We start from the raw sequence: 20598 nt of genomic DNA, 5'->3' as shown, positions 1-20598 counted from the left end.
ATAACAATAAGCCCATTGGGTTGGTAATAAACTCCTAGTGATGATAAAGTGGTAGAACAATTTGTTTTAATAGTAAACATAGATCTTACTTTTAAAATAATATGAATGTTATCTGAGGAGGAGGAGGAGGAGGAGGAAGAAAGTGAGGAAGCGAAGAAGCTAAGAGAAGAACGTCTTACACAGTATGAATCAAAGAAAGCCCAAAAACCGGCACTTGTTGCCAACTCTTCAATCGTACTAGAAGTGAAGCCTTAGGGTGAAACCTACAAGGCCAAACTGGAAGAGTGCGTCAGGCATACGGCTAGGTCTGGGGCTCTCTCTTCCGAGCTAGTCCCAGTGGTATATGGAATAAAGAAGCTTCAGATACAGTGTGCAGTTGAAGAAGATAAAGTTGGCACAGGTAAGCTCGAAGAACAGATAACTACTTATGAAGACTGTGCAGTCCATGGATGTGGCTACTTCCAAGAAAATCTAAAGTCCATCTGCATCCAATAGTAAAAACTTTAAAAAACAAAATAAATAATAAACAAAATAATCCATTTAGATGGATACAAACACATAAAGAAATGTTTAAAATCACTAGCAATCAGAGAGATGCAAACCAAAACAACAAATTAGATACCAGCTCATCCCCGAAGCAGTAGCAAAGTTTAATACAACAAACAAAATATGTTGGAGAAGATATGGAGAGACTGGAATTCTATGTACCGCTGATAAAACTGCAAAATGATATAACCACTCTGGAAAGCAGTGTGACATTTCCTAAAAAAAGTTGAACATAGAAATTCTAGCTATTCCACTGCTAGGAATATATCTCAAGAAAATCAGAATTGAGACACAAATGGAGATACATATACCTATGTTCATTGTAGTATTATTTACAAAAGCAAAAGAATGGAAACAGCCCAAAGACCACCAGAAAAATGAATAAATTGAGAAACTGTAGTGCAACCACACAACGCAATGCTATGCAGTAGAACAATGATTTTATAAAATGCGATATAAGTCTGGAGAGCGTTATGTTCCGTGAAATAACTGTCACATAAGGACAAATACTGAATAAGACATTACTGTGAAAATACAAAGGAAATTCAGCAAGATATGTATAAATGTTCAAAATGGGAAAGGAATGGGGTGTCACAGAAGAGGGGAAAGGGGAAAATCACTAGGATAATAGACATTAGTAGGCAGGAAAGTGAAGGAATAGGAAAGCTTCAATGGGGATTTGAAGAGGTGGGATGATAATAGGCACAGATCAATAGCAATTAATTCTATAAAATACAAAGTATAAAAAATAAAAATTACAAAGTATATGAATGATTCTATAAAACAAAACAAAGCAAAGCACATGAATGAAGCATGATGTATAGGAATGATTGTACGCAAATCAATTTGTTAAAGGACAAGCAAATAAAGAATGCCAATAGTAAATAAAATAATAAAACAAAATGAATGTTGAGAAGCTTTCTGCCAAATTTTATTTAAATAAGTATCAATACTTTCAAAGGTGGTTGCTGTTGCTGCTTGGACTGTAGAGTTGGAACCAACCCATAGTTGACCCTCCAGGGTGTTTTCAGAGGCAGTTAATCCATGGGAGGAGATTGCCCATCCTTCTTCCACAAAGAATCTATTGGATTCAAACTGCATGCCTTTGGGATTACAGCACAACTTATTTGCCACTAGGCTACCAGTGTTCCCTTTTAAAAACAGTATGATGCTTCACAACAGGATGGACATAAATAATTGAATGTGCCAAAAATGTTGAAATGGCAAATTGTTTCATATATAAGAGAGGGTTAAACCAGGCTACTCCTTGGAGGCAAGGATTCTGGGGCTTCGTCTGACATACTTTGGACATGTTGTAAGGAGAGACAGGTCTTTGGAGAGGGACATCATGCTGGGCAGAGTGGAGGGACAGCACAGGAGGGGAAGGTTCTCTATGAGGTGGTTTGATTCAGTGACTGGGGTAATCGGGATGGGTGTGTCAGAGGCAATGAGATTGGCACAGGATAGAGCAGGGTTTAGGGCTGTTGTACAAAGGGTCGCTATGAGTCACAAATGACTCGACGGCACATAACAACAACAATAACAACAACATATTCAAATGCACATCTTACAATAAAATTGTATTTAAATATATAAAAAAATAATTTGAAATATAATTTAGTTCAATGTATTATATTAAAAGCCAATGTCTCTAATTATACAGATATTTAGTTCAGGTTGATACTAGCCCCAGAATCACCTAATTGCAGTTAAAAGAATGAACAATTGATTGAATTACCAATTGATCAATTCAATTAAGCCATTAAGATAACTGAAATAAGAGTTACAGCATATATATATATGACAGTTCTTTTAGCCAAACTAGTGTCCAGAGTAGATTTATAATTCAGCAATTTGATCTCCTCCTTGGCACTCAGATATTGATGGAGCTGCATAGAGTGGACTTGACTGGCCAAGGGTCACTGCTATTCACTGAATAGTCCCCATCACACAGGACAAAAAAAATTTTGAAACAACTCATATCTAGTGTTTTGTTATTGATATATTTTTTAAGTTTATTACTAACTTAAATGTTAAAAAATACACAATTCTTCAGAAGTATAAATTCAATTTCGTCCCAAAAAGCCATTAAAGAATTAAATCCTTTACTCATTTACCTGGCTCTGGTTGAAATAAATCTTTCCTTTGGCCTGGGAAATGCAGTATCTGTGAACATCACTTTCAAAAGCCTGTAATTGATTCTAAATTCGATGACCCTCAAGTGCCGGTTCCAAGCTCAGGGAAAGGGTTACCGTCTGGCTTTTGCCTGAGCCTGGATCCACCCACACTCTGATCTGATAAGCCACCTCAGATCTGTTTCTGAGATCTGTCTTTAACGTGTCCCCATCCATCTTCATTTCTGAATCCCTCTGATACAGTTTTAGGACCAGCTTTTGGTCAGTTTTCTGCAGCATTAATGCAGCAACACTCTATCTTATCTTCCTTACTCCCAGTTTGATTCCCTCCCTCCGCTAAGCAGGGTATGTTCAGCAGTTCAGCAAGGCTATTTATCTCTTTTCACTATGCTTGGTTCACACAGATATTTTTGCCTGAGTTCGCACCTTTTCGCTAACTCCCAAGTGTTCTTCAAGACTGGCACGTTGGAATGTCTCTCATGTCCTCTGAGAGCATTCCACGCTTCCCTCTTTCTCAACAAAGTCTATTCCTTTGCTTCCTGTAGAAGAGTACAAGCTATTTTAGGGAGCCCTGAACTTTATAGTTCTAGAAACAAGCACAGGAGAGGAAGATCCCAGATGAGATGGATTGGCATAGTATATGGGGCAGTGGGGGCTGGTGTGTTGGAATTAGTGAGACTGGCAGGTCAGGGAAGCGTTCAGAGTTGATGTACATAGGGTCATTATAGGTCACAGGTGACTCAACAGCACGTAACAACAAAACCATACTATATTGGTTGTCTTTTATTTAAGCCTCTTGTTTAGAGTAAACAAGACATGGGGAGTGCCTTTGTACTTAAAAGTTGGTTGTTATTATATTTTGAAGGTATATTCTTCTAAGAGGTACAGCTCTCTTCTGTCAATATGCTGTATGTACTGAGGTAGCCTGGGGTTGCTGTCATGCTGAAGCTTGTGCCATTGGGGTGTCAAGTGTCGTAACGGTCATCTATGATGGACAGTGTTTGGTGGATCTCCCAGTTTAAGACAAGTTTGGAAGCAGGAGTGGAATCCACTTCCTAAACAACATGCCACTGGAAACTCTATGAACTCTGATAAATGATAGTTGTTGTATGACAAAGTTTTCAGGTCTTTTGCTCATAAGGCCACTATGAGTCATTCTTAATGGCAACAACAATAAAAATGTGTTGACTAGCACCTTTATTTAATCAACAACATGCAAATTGCTTGCTGAATATAGGTTTTTAAAACTATTGTTCGGTTTTTAAAAGAAAAATTGAATGTATCTTTTAGTTCTTCGGTGATATGGCATTCCTCATAAACTAAAGAGGCAACTTGAAAAAGGATTCCACGAAGATTTGACTCAGTATATGAAACTAAAGGATATTTAAGATGTCCTAAACATCTACCCACACATCCACGTAAAAACTGTGATTATACAAGAGTTTACCACATTCAAATCTTCAGTACCTCATCGTATTTCAAAATCAAACCAGAAATAAACTTCACCAGCCTATATGGTATTTGGTGACTATGGAAGAATATGTTTTGGTTTGTTTTTTTAAAATGTTAGCTATTCTGGTACAAGTTCTAATGACAGGAAAATATGATTGTTTCCTGTTTTTACTGGCTTTATCTTTCCAACTTACTTAAATTTTAGGATAGAAAATGACTCTTTATGCGTGTGATTTATTATTTCTTCAAACTGTTGCTCACAGGAAGCAGAAATGGATCTGAAAGGGTTAGGATGACAGGCATAACCAGGGGGCCAAAGGTGACATTTAGGAGAAGTGTGGCTTGAGAAATCTTGTGTATTCATTCACTCTCTCATTTAATCTTACCACTATTGTGGAGTTACATAACCAACTTCAGAAACCACTGCGTAAATTGAGGATAAATGAGAAGATATAATGCCTTTTCAGTATGCGCTTATGTGAGCAACAGAATATAATACAGGCTTGATCAAGTGAGACAAAAGCTTTTCTGTGTGTACTTCTCGCTGCCTAAACACATAATTACTTTTTTGAAGTTTTATATTTTATTTCATTAAAGTGAAATAAAAACTATCAGTAGACTTCAGTTTCTACTCAGTCAGGTAATAAATACCCCCCAGATCTCTAAGGTTCACCAACATAGTTTTGCTTTCAGTCCCATCAATGTGAAGAGGGCCTTTAGAAGAATCTCTATGGGATGTAGAAATATTTTAGGCAATAGACATATGATAAGTTATGGTTTACTGCTTATGTCTCTGTTTCTTTCAAAACTTTCAATATCTGTTGCATTATTTAGTAAAAACAACTGTTTTGCTTAGTAATTCTGTAAGGCACTTCAGGGTGAAATAGCCAAACAGGATTTCTAGGTATGGCTTCCCTTGAGAGCTTCTATGGCCTTGTGGTAAGGAGCCATGCTGCAATCCCAAAAGTAAGTGGTTTGAATCCACCAGCTTCTCTGAGGAAAGATAAGCCTCTGAAAATTACCTTGAGAGTCAGCTATGAATCGGTTCTGATTCAACAGCACACAGTAACTTCAATCAGGTTTCCCACTGACTGAAAATCGCAGATGTATTATTAAGGTATTGGAATATAAATATTTATATATTTTGTTGTATGTGACGTACTCAATTAATGCAGTGTGTCATGAATGAAACTGTCACAGTTTAGTGAATGGAGTGCAATAGAGTTGAAGGTGGTGACTGGCACTTTTGACACAGTGGCCTGGTCCATAGGGAGTTATGTAGTTAAAGGGCACTGTCTTTCTGGTGGTCTGGATATACTAGTGGTTTTGAAGGAGAAAAACTGGCATTCTCCTTCCATGCAATTTACAACCTGAGAAACCTATTATAATAAAAAGTCAGCTAAGAGTCAGTTCTGACTCTGTGGCAATAAGATTTCTTTATTATGATGAATGGAAGGGGGAAAGTCGCCAAAACTTAGAAGAGGTCCTAGAAGTTTTTCTCATTGGTTTCCTTTTTTATAATTAAAGGACCTAGATACTTCAAATCAAATTGTCATTTTCTTTTTGGAATAACTGGGGACATTTGCCATAGAAGTCCTTGTGATAACTCACCCAGGTGGGGAACAGGAACAGGAGCCAAGAGCAGTACAGTACTCTGATGGAATGTCAGTCTCAGGGGCTCAACTATACATGCTTTTATGTGACTCTCACAAGTCTAATCACAAGTGAGACTAAAAAAAGAAGGCTGCTGTTACTGTTATGTGTCATCGAGTTGGGATCAGCATGTCGTTGATCCTCTAGCCAGTTGTGAGGGCCTCTAAATTGCATAGAAGGAGATTTCCCATCTTTCTCCCATGAGGCAGCTGAAAGTCACCTTACTGACTTTTGGTTGAAGCACCAGAGAACTGGCATATATTCTGCCAAAAAAACCCCCCCAAACAGTTATGTCTTGGAGAGAGTAAAGCTGGAGTGCTTCTTGGAGGCAAAGATGTAAACTTTGCCTCACATACTTTGGGCATGTTGTTAAGGGGCAATAACATTGCCTTTGGAGAGGGACATCATGCTTGGAAATATGGAGGATCAATGAAAGAGAAGAAGACCCCCAAAAAGATGGATTGACAAAATGACTGCTACAGTGGGCTTGACTTTCAGAAGTGATGAGGTTGGCACAAGATAGGGCAGGGTTCATATCTGTAGTTCATAGGATCATTATGACTCATTCATACTCAACTCAATGGTACTTGTCGAGAGAGAGAGAGAGAGAGAAAGAGAGAGAGAGGCAGAGAGAGAGACAGAGAGAGAGACAGAGAGAGGAGAGACAGAGACAGAGAAGAGACTAAAAAGATAAGAGGTTACTGGAAGAAAGGAGAGCTGAAAAACTATTTGTCCTGATCTCTCCACTATCTAGGAGAGAAAGTGATTTCAGAATGTTAATGATCTGCCAAAGAAGGAGTGTTAAGAGATGGAGAGGAGGAAATTTCATTATCATGACATTCATTATACTTGCTGGAAACCATTTGCATGTCTGTTCCCTCAGAGTTCTGGGAGGCCAGGCTCTGTGTGAGTGTTGGTCATCCCTACATCCCGAGTATTTAGCACCAAGCTTAGCAGAAATGAGTACGTGAACAAGTGAGTGTTCAGTATTGACTGATTGTGTGGAGAGCCATTTTTTGAAAAGAAGTTTAAAAACCCAAGAAGCAAACAAAACCCAAAAAGACAAAGCACTATGCTACACTTAGAACTATGGCTGATGTTAGTCGAATAAAAGCTGGCACCCCAACTACTCCATAAATTGTCATTTTGAGGGGATAAGCGAGCACTAGAGTACCTGAGAGAATTCTCACTTCTGCTTCGTTGCCTGTCCGGGAGCTGGCTGGGTTCCGTGCCAGGCAGCGATAGATCCCAATGTCCCCCAGCTGGAGTTTGCTGATCTGCAATGCTCCAGAGGGCAAAACCACCACCCGGGAGTCCCCGGGGCTTGGAGTCAGGTCTTGCTGGTTCTTCTGCCAGTGTATGGTTGGCATGGGCTCCCCGATGACTTCACACTTGAGTAGCACAGTGTCCCCCATGAAGGCTGTGACAGATTCTGTCTGGGAAAGGAACCTCAGTGGCCCTAGGAGGAAAACAAAGAAGGAAATGGAAATCTTTCAGAATCATCTCCAATGAATATAATCACACGTTGTGTTTCCTTCAACAGTTTGTATTTTGTAAATATTTTGTAAAATTTTACCCCCCACTTTGCATTATCTTCTACATTATATCTCCATCCCTACAGCATATTTTCATGGGTAAAAAGAAAAAATTATAGAGGTTTTGTCATTCACCTCCAGAAGTATACCATATTATTATCCCCTGTTGTTAATATAACAACCCTATAAAAGAGGAAGGGAACTCAGTTTAGTCTGTAGGTAGTTGTGTTACTAACTCAAAGTCATGCTCTTGAAAAGTTCAAATTTATCAGTAAGTCCTTAAGGTTAGGATAGGCCGTCTCCTTTCATGTGATTTATAGCTTCCAAACCCCGATAAAGCAACAAGTTGATGCTATTCATATGTGAGAAGTCAGATGTAGCAGTGGGAAGCTCTGACAAATTCGTTATAAAATGCACAGAAATAAAATAAAAACATAGCCATAATCAAGTATAGTAAGGTCAGGAGAAGATAATCGATCGTCTGGTGATATACATGAGATAAGTAGAAGATACTTTTATTCCATCCTCTGGCACTATCTTTTTTTAAATAGATATTTCTGACATGTATTTTATAACATGAAAACATTACTTTTTATTTTTATCATAAATATAGCAATTACATGAAACATGGCTAATTTCATTTCTGGTCTTAATTCAGTCAAGTGATTTTGATGGCTTGATTCCTATACAAAGCCCCCTTACCTATATTACTCACAATATTAGTAAAGGAGTTTTGATGGTCTAGTGGTAAGATTGCACTGCAATCCCAAAGGCCTGGGGTTCAAATCTACCAGCCACACCTTGGGAAGGGGAAGGGCAAGCTCCTGCCCTGTGATTTACTATCTCTAAAAACCCACTGAAATGTCAGCTTGGACTTGGTTTCAACTCAATGGCATACAGCAAATAACGCCATACAGGTTAGATAAATATTTTTTTACAAGTTGGTAATAATCTGGACATTTTTTTATATATTTAGTTACATGGTTATTAGAAGTATGTTTTTATGGTTATTAGAAGTTTTAAGAAGGAATCCTGGCGGCACGGTGGTTAAGCTCTGGATTACTGGTCAAAAGGCTGGTGGTTCAAACTCCTCAGCTTCTCTGTGAGAGAACAAGGCCTGGAAGTCTGCATCTATGAAGATTTCAGTGTAGGAACCCTTTCCCACAGTTCTAGTCTTTCAAGCAGGGTCCCTATGAGTCAGAATTTAATCAAGGGTGTACAACAACAACATTAATTATACATTTGGATAAAATTTCAAGTTACCTATTTTATACCTGAATGTATGTGGTATTAAAAAAATCATTTGCAAGAAAATTGCAGAGCATTGAATAAAACATGAAGCAAAAGAGAAATTCCGTTAATAAGCAATCTTCGGTTCTCTTAAATAAGTCCTAGTAGTTCGCCTACCCACAGGAGGCATCAGCTTATATGTTTAATTAATGACATCTAATGGCAAGGGCTACTATTATCTTTACATGCTGTTTGTGCACCTTAAGAAATCTTTCATTTGTTGCAAAATTCCTGACGTGGAAAGGGTAAGGAAACTATCTTATTTATAAATTAACAGCACCATGTTTGTAGATTTGGCATAATGGAAAATTATGATTTGTAAGGTTTTTAATCTCTACAAAGGAAAAAAAATCTACATTTCAGAAAGCAATTCTAAGTTTATCAGGCTCTCTGTAGTTTGAATTAATGCTCCCAGTATTGTGCTGAGTTCCACCACTTGCATCTCAACGCAATATAACAAAGCTGCTACACTCTTAAAAGGTAAAGAAGTTATAGGCTATCAACTTCGCTCTATATTTTCAAGACTTGTGTATGAGAACCTTATAATGAACATTAAGCTCACTCTAACTCGTAAGAATGAAATACAGTATTTTCAGAAGAGTTGTTTAATGCTCTAACGCAATACAAACGATTCCTGTGCTTCACTCACAGGGAGATACAGGTATAATTTTAACTAGGCCCTCCTGAAGAACAGTTGCTTGCTAACCAAGAGATTGTGGGAGGGAAATAGCTACCTCAGACTCATTGTATCACAGATCACAGTCTGCCGCCTTTGCTCTCATCTTTTCTTGCCCAAATCCTAAATATAATCAAAAGATCAATGTTCCTAATTTACCAAAGGATTATACTTTTCTCAGGAAATACGTAGATCCACAATCAAAACCCATGATAACAGCAGTCAAGGGAAAAAAAAACCCAAAAAAACACCCAGGTTTCACTGGGAAAAATCTCCTGCCAACCACTTCTTCAAAACACGAAAGAGCAACAATGCCAGTTTAAAGACTAAGGTGCACCTGGTTCAAGCCATGCTCTTTTTAATTACTTCCTATGTGTCTGAAACTTGGACAATTAATGAATAAGACAGATGAAGAAATCTGAGTTGTAGTTTTGGAGAAAAGTACATAATACCTCATGGACTGCCAAAAGAACAAGTCTATCTTGGAGAAAGTGCAACCAGGGTGCTCCCTAAAGGCAAGAATGGTGAAATGCCATCTGACATGCTGTGCACATGCTATCAGGAGGGATCAGTGCTCAGGAAAAGGCATAATGCTAGAAAAAGTGAAGGCCAGTGAACGATAACAAGGTGAATTGACACAGTGACTGTAACAATGGGCTCAGTCATGTGGATGGTGCAGGTTAGGTCAAGATTCAGAGAAGATGTTCAGAGGAAACCTGTGTGTTTTAGTCGGCTTGGTATCACTTAACAATCACAGGAAACAATAAGCACCAAACAGTTTTCTGATTATCTTAACTCAAATGCTGAGCAAAGAGCTTTTTTAAAAATAATCCCTGAGGAAACTCCCAGTGCTTCTTTCAGACTAATTTTTATACCTCTAGCAAACAAAAATTCTCTGATCTATTAAAGCTCTGGCCAAAACATGACTGATTTGATTTTATTTCTCTAAAGAGGATCCGCAGGTCTCCTGATACCTATCTGTTCAAAACCATAATTAGTTTTGAGAACCAAGTCAAAATTCTTTTTTTCCTTGGTCTTGCTTTATGGAAATAATTCTCCACGTTTTGATTTTGATGGCACTCATGACTTCTTGTACATGTCGCAAACGACTCGACGGCACATAACAACAAAAACAACATGACTTCTTGATAATATGACATAGCCAACTGTAGAAATAAAAGTGTGAAAAGTGTTTGTATGGATGCCTGTGTGTGTTTGTTTATTTTACATTTTGTATCACACACACACACACATGTGTAAGATTTATACATATATATCTACCCAAAGAATACACAAATATTTGCTGTAGTTCTACGTGACTCTGAATATTTAAGTAGATGTTTAACTCTTAAAACATGATTTTCAAATGATCTCTGGTTGTTTGTATAATGATTATGGACACACTGAGGTACCTGGCTACCTGTGGTCACCTCCCAGCTGTACCACTTAATCCACTGGATGACTTTCTCCAACATTTTACCTTTATTGTAAGCACTCTTGTTTATTAACTCATGTCACAATAGTCACCGCGAGCATTTCTAGTAGCCTAACTTCATAAGAGTAAGTGGTATGGGAGTAAAAAGCATTCAAATGTCTTTTTGTAAGACCGCTTTAAAAAAAGTATTAGTATCGAGTTATTTTACTTATTCAAACTTGCATATAATTTCCTCAAACAAAGTGTAAATATTTCACAAGAATCTCTGTATGTCCATTGTTACTGTTATGTGCCATTGAATTGGAATTTACTCACAACTGATCATCCAACAATTTTTAGAGGTAAATTTCACAGGAGGAGATTGCCCATCTTTCTCCTGCAGAATAGTAGCTGGTGACTTCAAAAGACCTGCCTCTGGGCTGGCAGTGTTGGTCCACCAGAGCTCTCTACGTACCAGTACGACTCTCCTATTGCGCAAACCCCAAGTAGCAGCCCAGTGTTGAGTAAACTACATTCAGAAAAAGTGTCCCTCTTACTTAGTCCACTGGATAAACACCCTCCATAAAAGTACTAGAAAATAGAATTTGGTGATAATTTTAATATGATAGAGGTTTAGACTAGACTTAGTGTATAAAAATATTAAAATAGCACTGCACCCTGATTCTGTTTGGGAGAAAGGATTGTAGAAAGAGTTGCCACCTTCAAACCTATCATGGCCCCAAAATGCTATGGCACTTTAATCTCAGAATCGCTGGATTTACTTAAGTGTCTGGCCCGGTGCCTTAGAGTTTTGCACATCATCTGTGTCTCTGCATATTAGCAATTTAGGGACAATTTAGTAGTTGAAAGTCTTCGTTCATTTGGTATCAATGAGTTGCAGCCTACTTGACAGAACATAACAACACTAACTTCAGAACCAATTAGTGAGGAATCTTTTCAGCAACTTTGAAAGATGACTTTGCTGTCTGTTTGTGTATGTCTGATGAATATGCTGTGTGTCTATGTGTGTGTGAGAGAAAGAGAGAGGGAGAGAGAGAGAGAGAAAGAGAAAGAGAGAGAGAGAGAGTGAGCACGCACCAGAAAGGAGACGTGAGTCAAGATTTACTAAGGAAATAACTTTCCTATTTCACCATTCATATGCATTTTGTTTCATGACATGAGACATTTCCTTTAACATAAAGGAAGGTTAGACCTATTAGGGCAACTCAGTTTTATTTGCTATCCTCAAAATGACAAACACAGATATTTCAAAGTCAAATTTTGTGTGTCTATTACATAGTAAAAGTGCCTAGACTTCACTATTGGAAATTTTATTGATGTTCACAATCCTAACGATAGCTGTATAGCAAGCAATAAGGGCTGTTAGCAAGAGATAGACGGCCATTATGCAATTACCCAGAGAAATGAGTCTCACCCCGTTTATTTTTATTTCTGTAAAGAATTCTTCATTTATCTTCTAATACTAATTTCATTATTTAAAAAACTTATTGTCTATTTATGTTATTTTGTTAAATGTTGCTCAAGGCCAATTATACAGCCATAACCCCAATTCTTTTCCAGAATGTATTATTAAGCCTCTGCACAAACAAGGTAAACAGGTTTCCATGTTTTCAGCTCTTCGCTAACAAGTTGCTTGGATATTTGGAACCTCAAGGTGTCAACCCAGTATGAGAACTCTCACTTTCCTTCTACATTTCTCGTACACCCAGGAAGAACCACATGCCTCAATAGAGATACCCAGTACATTACTGGCTGATAATGTAATTTATTTAATAAAATTTGGCATTGATTTGTCAATCTTTTTGACTATTATATATGTTCCAAAAAGGTAAGGCCAGATTACTTTTTCCTGTACTCTATGTATTTCTCTCAACACAAGATGTATGCATATTAAATCGTTATTGAATGTGTAAAAAAAGAAAAGAAAAAGAAAAAGAAAAAGAAATAAACTAGTATTCTTATGAGAGTCAGTTGAATCAAGTATCCCAAGATCTAGAAATGTACCAATGACAAAGGCCAGCTGCAGTCAAGCCAATTTCAACTCCTAGTTACTTCAAGCGTGTGAGAGTTTTTAGATGTAAAATGCCACATCCTTCTTCCAAGGGAGTGGAGGAAGAATGTTGCACTTCTCCCAGTCTTGACTCCCAGCCCCGACCATTCCTTGAGAAAATCAGATAATGTCCTCTTAAGGTGACTAAATGACCAGATCCTGAGGCGCTGGGCGCCTGATCACATTCCCTGTCCCCAGATTCCTAAGCAAACTATCATCCCCTTTAAATCTCCTTAACAGCCTCTGTAAAAAAGAAACTGTCTCTGCCTGTGCGTCATTCTGATCTTACCTCAATCACTTGATATCCCTCCTAGGCCTACTTAATAAAGGCCTCTTCTCTACTTGAGATCAGTTTCTCTGTCTCTCCCTGTCTCCTCTCTCCTCTACTCTCCTCTCCTTTCTCTACTCTCTCCTCTGCTCTCTCTCTCCTCTCCTCTCTTCCCTCCCCTCCTCCCTCCTCCCTCTTCTCTCTCTCCCTGCCACAAGGATGATGGGCTCAAACAACCAACTTTTTGGTTTTATCCCCTCACATGGTCCAGGAAGGTATAAAGGGTGAGAGGTTGAAAGGGTGATTCCTTTGAAGAAAATGATAAAAGGCTTGGGTTAATAAACTTAAATGGAATCAACCCAGTAAACTTTTCTTTGAAAAGAGATAGTGGCATGGGAAAATGCAACCATGGACATTTTGTCTGAGCCCCATAAACTTATTTTATGGGCCAGTGAGATATATTTTGAATCCTTTACCATCCTTTCTTCAATGTCATTGTCCTCAGGGACAAAGTTATCAGAAACATCAGGGCTGGTCCTCATCCAGATGAGATAGCCCCCCCCCCTTGAGTACGGCCATCAGTCACACCCAGGTCCGTCCACATCTTTTCATGAGTTATGCACAGCCCAAGTGTTTCCCAACAGCAGGCCAGTAAAAAAGGTGAATAACAACAGCACCAACTCTTTTTCATTTGGCTTTCCCTTTATGATGCTAAAACTGGCATAAAATAATCACCTGGCAATGAAGGAAAAGATGTAAAATGTGTAGGGACATCAAAAGTGTGAGGTTCTCCAAATTAAAATCCTCAGAAGGATCATCTGCACAGACTGGCTCCCCGTGCATCCAGGCATACCTCACCACAGAGACTGAGAGCAACCTCTCCGTCATGTCTGTGCACTCAGAAAGCCTGACCAGCTCAGCAATGCACCCTGATGCAGTTCATTCTATATGATTGCCATTTTGAAGCAGAACTGGAAAGAACGCATTTCACAGTCCGAGTTCATGTCAAAACTCTCTGCCCCAAGGGAGTCTTCCTTTCCACCCACACCGTCCCCAGAATGGCACTGCTATGCCTTCAATTTTGATCTGAAAGTGGCATATTCCTTTGATTTGCCCCCTAGCCGCATTGGCAAACTATCAGCGTCCCCATCTCCTCCTATGGAAGTTTTAGTTATTAAGTAATTAAAACTCATTTAATAAAAAGAGACTTATCAATTCGGGGACAGACCTGGGGGTTAGAAACATGTCTCCCTAATACATATTCAACAGTGTGATACTAGTTGGTAAGAGCCAGAGGAGATCTGCTGTTAATGCTTTGTTTGCTCCAGATTTAAGCCTGAAGCCAACAGCGTCCTTTCCATGTCAGGCCTCTTTGGCCCCCTTTTCATTCTCAAATTAGCTCAAGGGCAGATAATAGAGTCAACGCAGGGAGAAAGTCTCCAGACTTTGTCCTTTTTCAGAAGCCAGCAGCCCAATAATAGACTCAGGGAATTTGCTAGAAGATCATTCCTGCCAGGGTCTCACTCTACTACTAACTATCATTTTCCTTCTTGATTTTTCCAGTTGGCTTTTTTTGGCTTTTTAATTTCGTCGGCACAGTCACAGACTCCTAGGTAGCTGGTTAAAGAGCAATTGCTTGAATGTGGACAAAGCAAAGTGAATCTAGCAAGTTCTCCCCGTGGGTTCCAGGCTCAGCCGCTCAGTGTGTGCTCTGCTAACAACCATCCATTTGGCCAATTAAGTGAACTTCCAAAGATGCACAGGCACAGTCTGCTTTATGTTGCTTCACAGATTCTGTAGTGTTGTTGTTGTTGTTGTTACTGTTTTACAAATTGACAGTTTGTGGCAATACTGTAAAAGGCAAGTCCTTGGGTGCCGTTTTCCAGAAGGATGGACTCTCTTTATCTCTATGTCGTATTTTAGGACTTCTCACAGTACATCAAACCCTTTACTAATCTCATTCCACACTTACACAGACTGCAGTCTAGTGTAAACAGAGCTTCCTTACTCACTGGGAAACAAAAAGTCACGAGACATGTTTTATTGATTATTTGTTTTATTGCTGTGGTCTGAAACAGAAACTACATACCTCCAAGATACAGCTGTCACAGAAAAACTGAAAAAGAAAAGGTTGTAGAGACAGAAGCCCAGATACTTAATCAGTTTGTCCAGTTAGCACTGAAGAACGTATCCTCTAGACCACACATAGTCAAAGAAATATGTCATCTAGTAAGTTCTTCTTAAAATTATTTTTGAGAATCATCTCTGCTGAAGGAGGAGGAGCAATCTCCTCCTGTACCAATCCGATCTGATTTGATGGTACACCCCCCCCACACACGCTAAAATAAAATGTAATAAAAATTTAAAAAAAAAGAAACCAAAAAAACAAATTGGTAAAGGGGAGGGTGGGTAAAGGAAATGGGAAAGATCTGGTTTGAAAAACAATGTATATGAACTTTGTAAACAAAACAAAGGATTGATCCTGCTCTAGATTATTGAAGCAACAGAGACTTAATATAAATGATATCTGAGACCCAGTGGTCGTTGTAGGCTTTTCTGATCTCTAAGTGAAGGGTTGTGGTTGTTACGTGCCGTTGACTCACTTGTAACTCATAGTGATCCAATGCACAATACCTCAGAAACCTGCCTTATCCTGAGACAATCACTGTCTCCAAAACATCTGTTCCCATCAATCTATCTCGTCCAGGGCCTTCCTGTCCTGCAGCATCCCTCCACCCTTCCAGTCAAGACTGATGTCCTTTTCCAAGGACTGGTACCTCTGGTCAACATGCCCAAAATATGTGAGGCAAAACTTCAAAATCCTTGCCTCTAATGAGCAACTTGGTATCACCCGCTCCAGGACAGATCTGTTTGTTCTCTCGGCAGGTCATGGTATGTTCAATATTCTTCGCCAGAATGACAACTTGAAGGCATCAATCCTCTTCTGTCATCCTTTGACATTGTCCAGCTCTGTGATTCAGAGCAAGTAATTGTGAAGACCAGGGCCTGGATCAGGTACACCTTAGTCTCCAGACTGACATCCTTGCTCTTCAATGTTTTTGAGTGGTCCTTGACAGCACATTTCCCCAACGGAATTTGTCTTTTGATTTCCTGACTGCTAATGCCAAGAGTATAGATTATGGAACCAAGCAAGCTGAAATTCTTAACCATTTCAATCTCTTCTCCATCTATCATGATGTTGCCAATTGATCCAGTGGCAAGACTCTTTGTTTTCTTGATGTTGAACTTCAATTCATATTGGAGACTGTAGTCCTTGACCTTCTACAGCAAATGCTTCAGGTCCTACTCAGTCTCTGCAAGCAAGGTTGTGCCATCTGTATAATGCAGGTTGTTGATGAATCTTCCTCCAATTCCGATACCGCAATCTTCCTCCTTAAGTCCAGCCTCCCAAATGATCTGTTCTGCATATAGACTGAAAGGTATAGACAAGATGCATCCCTGAGACACTCCTTTCCTGATTCTGAACCATGCAGTGTTTCCTGGCACTAGGTAGAAAAATTTGTCGATTTTTCTAGGTAGCACATTTATAGCTTTGCTTCCAACTATTTAAACAATTCTGTAATATCTATTTCCCAGCACAAGGTTATTTACTTAAGCAAGAAAATTTTACTACTACCTCTTCTTCAAACTCACATGGTATTTTCTTCCTGAACACAGACTTCACACCCTGACGAAATAATATTGTATATTTATAACTTTATATATATATACACACACACACACACACACACACACACACACACACATATGGATTAGAAGATAACTCTCCTTGTAGAACAAGCTACACAGAAACTCACAATGTGGCAACCACTTTTAATCTACGCTGTTCTGACATATTCGTAATGGAGGAATTTATTTTTTTCACCTAAGCATATGTTTGTAGTAAGGCAAACAAACCTCTTATTTATTAAACAGATTGATTAAGAGCTATTTCTTTGCTTCTGTCCCCTTTACCTTAAGATTTTCTATATTCTTTGCAGGATAAAATCCTGATGTAGAGAAATATCCATTAGCAAGAAAAAACTGAAAAGATAGGGAAAAAAATAGAGCATAACACATTAGCTTACACACTGACAAAGGTTTTTAAATTATAATTAAAATGATGCTTGAAAATATGCATTGATATAACCTCCTTCAAAAGGGACTTGGCAATTCTTTTCTCCACTGTATCTACTTTGAGAAATCAGCTTGATGGTGATGGGTTTTCCTTTACTAGGATGTTACACTGCCTGTCTGGTGTTGAATACAATTTACAAGTGGGCCCAACAAACACCGTCCGCGTTCATAATCACCTTCCATCTGTGTTGTGACTACTCATTAGACATGCATAATGAGATTTATGTTTAATAGGAAGCCTCCATGTGAATGCCGTAAAATTATTCATTACTATTGATTATGAATCAGTCTCAGATTCCTATGACACAAAAATTATCTTCAGAGTTAAAAGAAGGGAAAAAAATTAAAGTCACAGGCAATAGGAGTAATTATCTTTTCCTGAAATCAGTGAGTATGTGTCTAGATACTGGCAGTTTTTAGTGAACACAATACATTGAGTAGAATGTTATAATCACTGGTAACTTATGTTGCCCTTTTAAAAGATGTTTTAGAAAAGAATAAGAACTATCACATTAGGGACTTTTAAAAGTTACTAACATAAAAAAAGTTACTAACATTTTTTCTAGGAATATACATATATTTCTAGTGAATATATCCAATTTAAGGAGACCAGATGGGGAATACAGGAAGGAGGCTGTTGCACAAAAGGATAAGAGTACAAACTCATCAAGCACTTGGGGAAAAGGTGGGCAGTGTTTTCCTATAAGGATTGATAGTCTTGGAAATGAGATGAAGGGTGGCTATGAGTTGGCCTAGATTCCAGGCCAGTTTGGTTGCTGGTATTTATCACAAATTAGCCAATTGACAGCACCATGATAGATGGAGAAGAGATTGAGGTTGTTAACAATGTCAACACTCTTGGTACAAGAACTCAGGAAATCCAAAGTTTGCTGTAAGAGATCTCTCCAAAGTGCTAAACAGTAATGATGTTAGTCTAGGGACTAAGGTGTGCCTGATGTATAACATGGCCTTTCTCATTACTTGTTGTGCATAAGAGAGCTGGATGATGACTAAGGATGACAGAAGAATGGATGGATTTGAGTTGTGGTGCTGGAGAAGAGTATTGAACATACCATGCACTGCCAAGAGAACTAACAGATCTGTCTTGGACAGTGTAAAACCAAGTTTCTCACTGGAGGTAACAATTTTGAAGCTCTGCCTCACATACTTTGGGTGCTTGGCCAGGAGGAACTAGACTTTGGAGAAGGACATCATGCTTTGAATGGATGAGGCCAGGACAGACAGTACAGGAAGACCCTGGATAAATTGGATTGACAAAGTAACTGGGGTAAAAAGGGGAGGTATGTTGGAGTTAGTGAGACTGTTGTGTTGTTGCTGTTGTTATGTGCCGTCGAGTCGCCTGCGACTCATAGCGACCCTATGTACAACAGCCCTAAACTCCGCTCTGTCCTGTGCCAATCGCACCGTCTCCGACACTCCCATCCCAATTATCCCAGTCACTGAATCAATCCACCTCATAGAGGGCCTTCCTCTCCTGCTCAGGATAAAAAGGGGTTCAGAGCTGTTGTACATAGAGTCACTATGTGTCCCAGGTGATCTGATGGCACATATCAAGAACAACAACAGCCTATTCATTAAGGTACTTCTTTTTCTATTTTAAAATAATATTTTGGTATTACCAGTATTGCTGAAGTGTTCTAAAGGAAAGTAGAAGTCTTGATGATTCAATTACTAAGTGTTCAGTTGCTAACAAGAAGGTCAGGGATCTGAGCCCACAAGCAGATTTACAGGAGACTTGTTGTTTGTTTCTATTAATATTTATAACACAGGAAACCCTAAAGGTAGTCATTTGGTAAGATAGAGTTGCTATGAGTAGGAAACAAATTGATGGCACATAAGGAAAACAATATCATGGTGAGTTTAACCTATGGCTATAAATGGCCCTGCTGAGCCTTTCTGGCCATGATTTTAAGCTCAATTTGTTTGGGATGATCTCCTCTCAATAAGAATGCAGTGTTTTCTTGTAAAACGTACAGTGGCTGACATAGCGAAACTAATTAATACTTTTGAATTGTACACATTAAAAATGTTGAAATGACATATATATTGTCACATCTATATCTGCTATGTTGTCGTGTATCATCACCAAGTTGGAACGAAGCCATAGCTGACTCTCCAGCAGGTTTTCAGAGGCAGTTAATTGCACAGAAGAAGATTGCCTATCCTTTTCTAGCAGAGCTGCTGGTGAATTTGAACTGTGTCTCTTTGGGATTGCAACACAACTTCTTACCACTGGGCCCCCAGAGCCCTATAATAAAAACAAAACCCTGAGGCTGAGACCCACAATTCAAACCTTTAATACAGACACCAAACAAAAGAAGTTGAAAATTAGGAGGCAGCAAAGAGAGTACCACCAATTCAAAGACATTATTTAATATGTAATTGATGAGTTAATTTGACGATAACTAAGATTCACAAGAATATGTCAAACAGCATCGTTTTCTCTGCAATAAATTGTGTCTCTTTTCCTTCTCACTAAATTTGTTTTGTGAAATGAGAAGTAAGACACCCCAGAGGAAATAATAGTTTAGATTAAAGGCTTCTGGCAAATCTATATACTTTTGATTTGGATTTGTAAGCACCTACTGGGAGAAAATTGGAACTAGTAAAGTGAATTTGCATGCTCTCAATTTGTCCAATGAAAGTAGAAATTCAGAATAGTACTACTGAACTACTGAACTGGTGTGGTTTTCTGACTTCTCAATGGCAATTCTCAAAAAATGAAAACATGGCCAAAAAAGAAAAAAAAAATATGTTGGATACTTGGTCCAGAGTAATTCACTGTATCTGATACAATGCCAAAAAGAAGCAGGAGTCAAAACAGAAAAACAATTAGTTTATATACATCTCATCTAATACAAAGGTTATCATCAGGGAATAAAATGATCATTTATCACAATTTGGATTTCTGTTGACTCCCAGAAACCGTTGGTTGTAGAAGAATGTGGTTAAGTTGACATAAAGAAGTCATTCTTCATAGAAATCGTACAGTATGAGTCATTCTCCTGGGCCTATTTGTATTATCTGAGACCTGAACTGAAGAGAAATAGAAGAGATGACCTTGTCTTTACAGAAATACATTTCATCCAAGTTTCAAACAGAGCCACAAAGTAGGGTTCCGGTGCGTGTGTGTGTAGGAAGTAAATCATGCCTTCAGAATAGCTTTAAGCTTCAAGTACTTACTCAGATCTTATAGGATCAGAAATGATATTGCTACCAACCTTGTTTATGATCTCGCCTGATTTTATCATCTGCAAACTTCAAGTGTTAAGCATAATAAAGTAGATAGCAAGCTTCGAAGCATACTAGACAAAGAGGGACAGAGTAAAAATCATCTATGCGCAGAGATGTATGCACAGGTAGATAACTCCGATCCTCTGCACCATCTCAGTACATATGA

At 38.6% G+C, this 20598-nt stretch overlaps 1 protein-coding gene across 1 annotated transcript in view; it reads right to left on the bottom strand.

The window, feature by feature from the left end:
• Positions 1-20598, bottom strand: part of DCC (deleted in colorectal carcinoma) — a 1276184-nt gene that overhangs the window by 672208 nt on the left and 583378 nt on the right. Inside the window, exon 3 of the mRNA XM_006891717.1 lies at positions 6961-7245. Coding sequence (XP_006891779.1) covers positions 6961-7245 — 285 coding nt within the window. The remainder of the gene's footprint in view (positions 1-6960; positions 7246-20598) is intronic.

Source organism: Elephantulus edwardii, unplaced genomic scaffold, assembly GCF_000299155.1.
Source record: "Elephantulus edwardii isolate Elephantulus edwardi_28Jun2011 unplaced genomic scaffold, EleEdw1.0 scaffold00103, whole genome shotgun sequence".
Classification (NCBI taxonomy): domain Eukaryota; kingdom Metazoa; phylum Chordata; class Mammalia; order Macroscelidea; family Macroscelididae; genus Elephantulus; species Elephantulus edwardii.
This window is presented reverse-complemented; position numbering and strand designations above follow the sequence as displayed.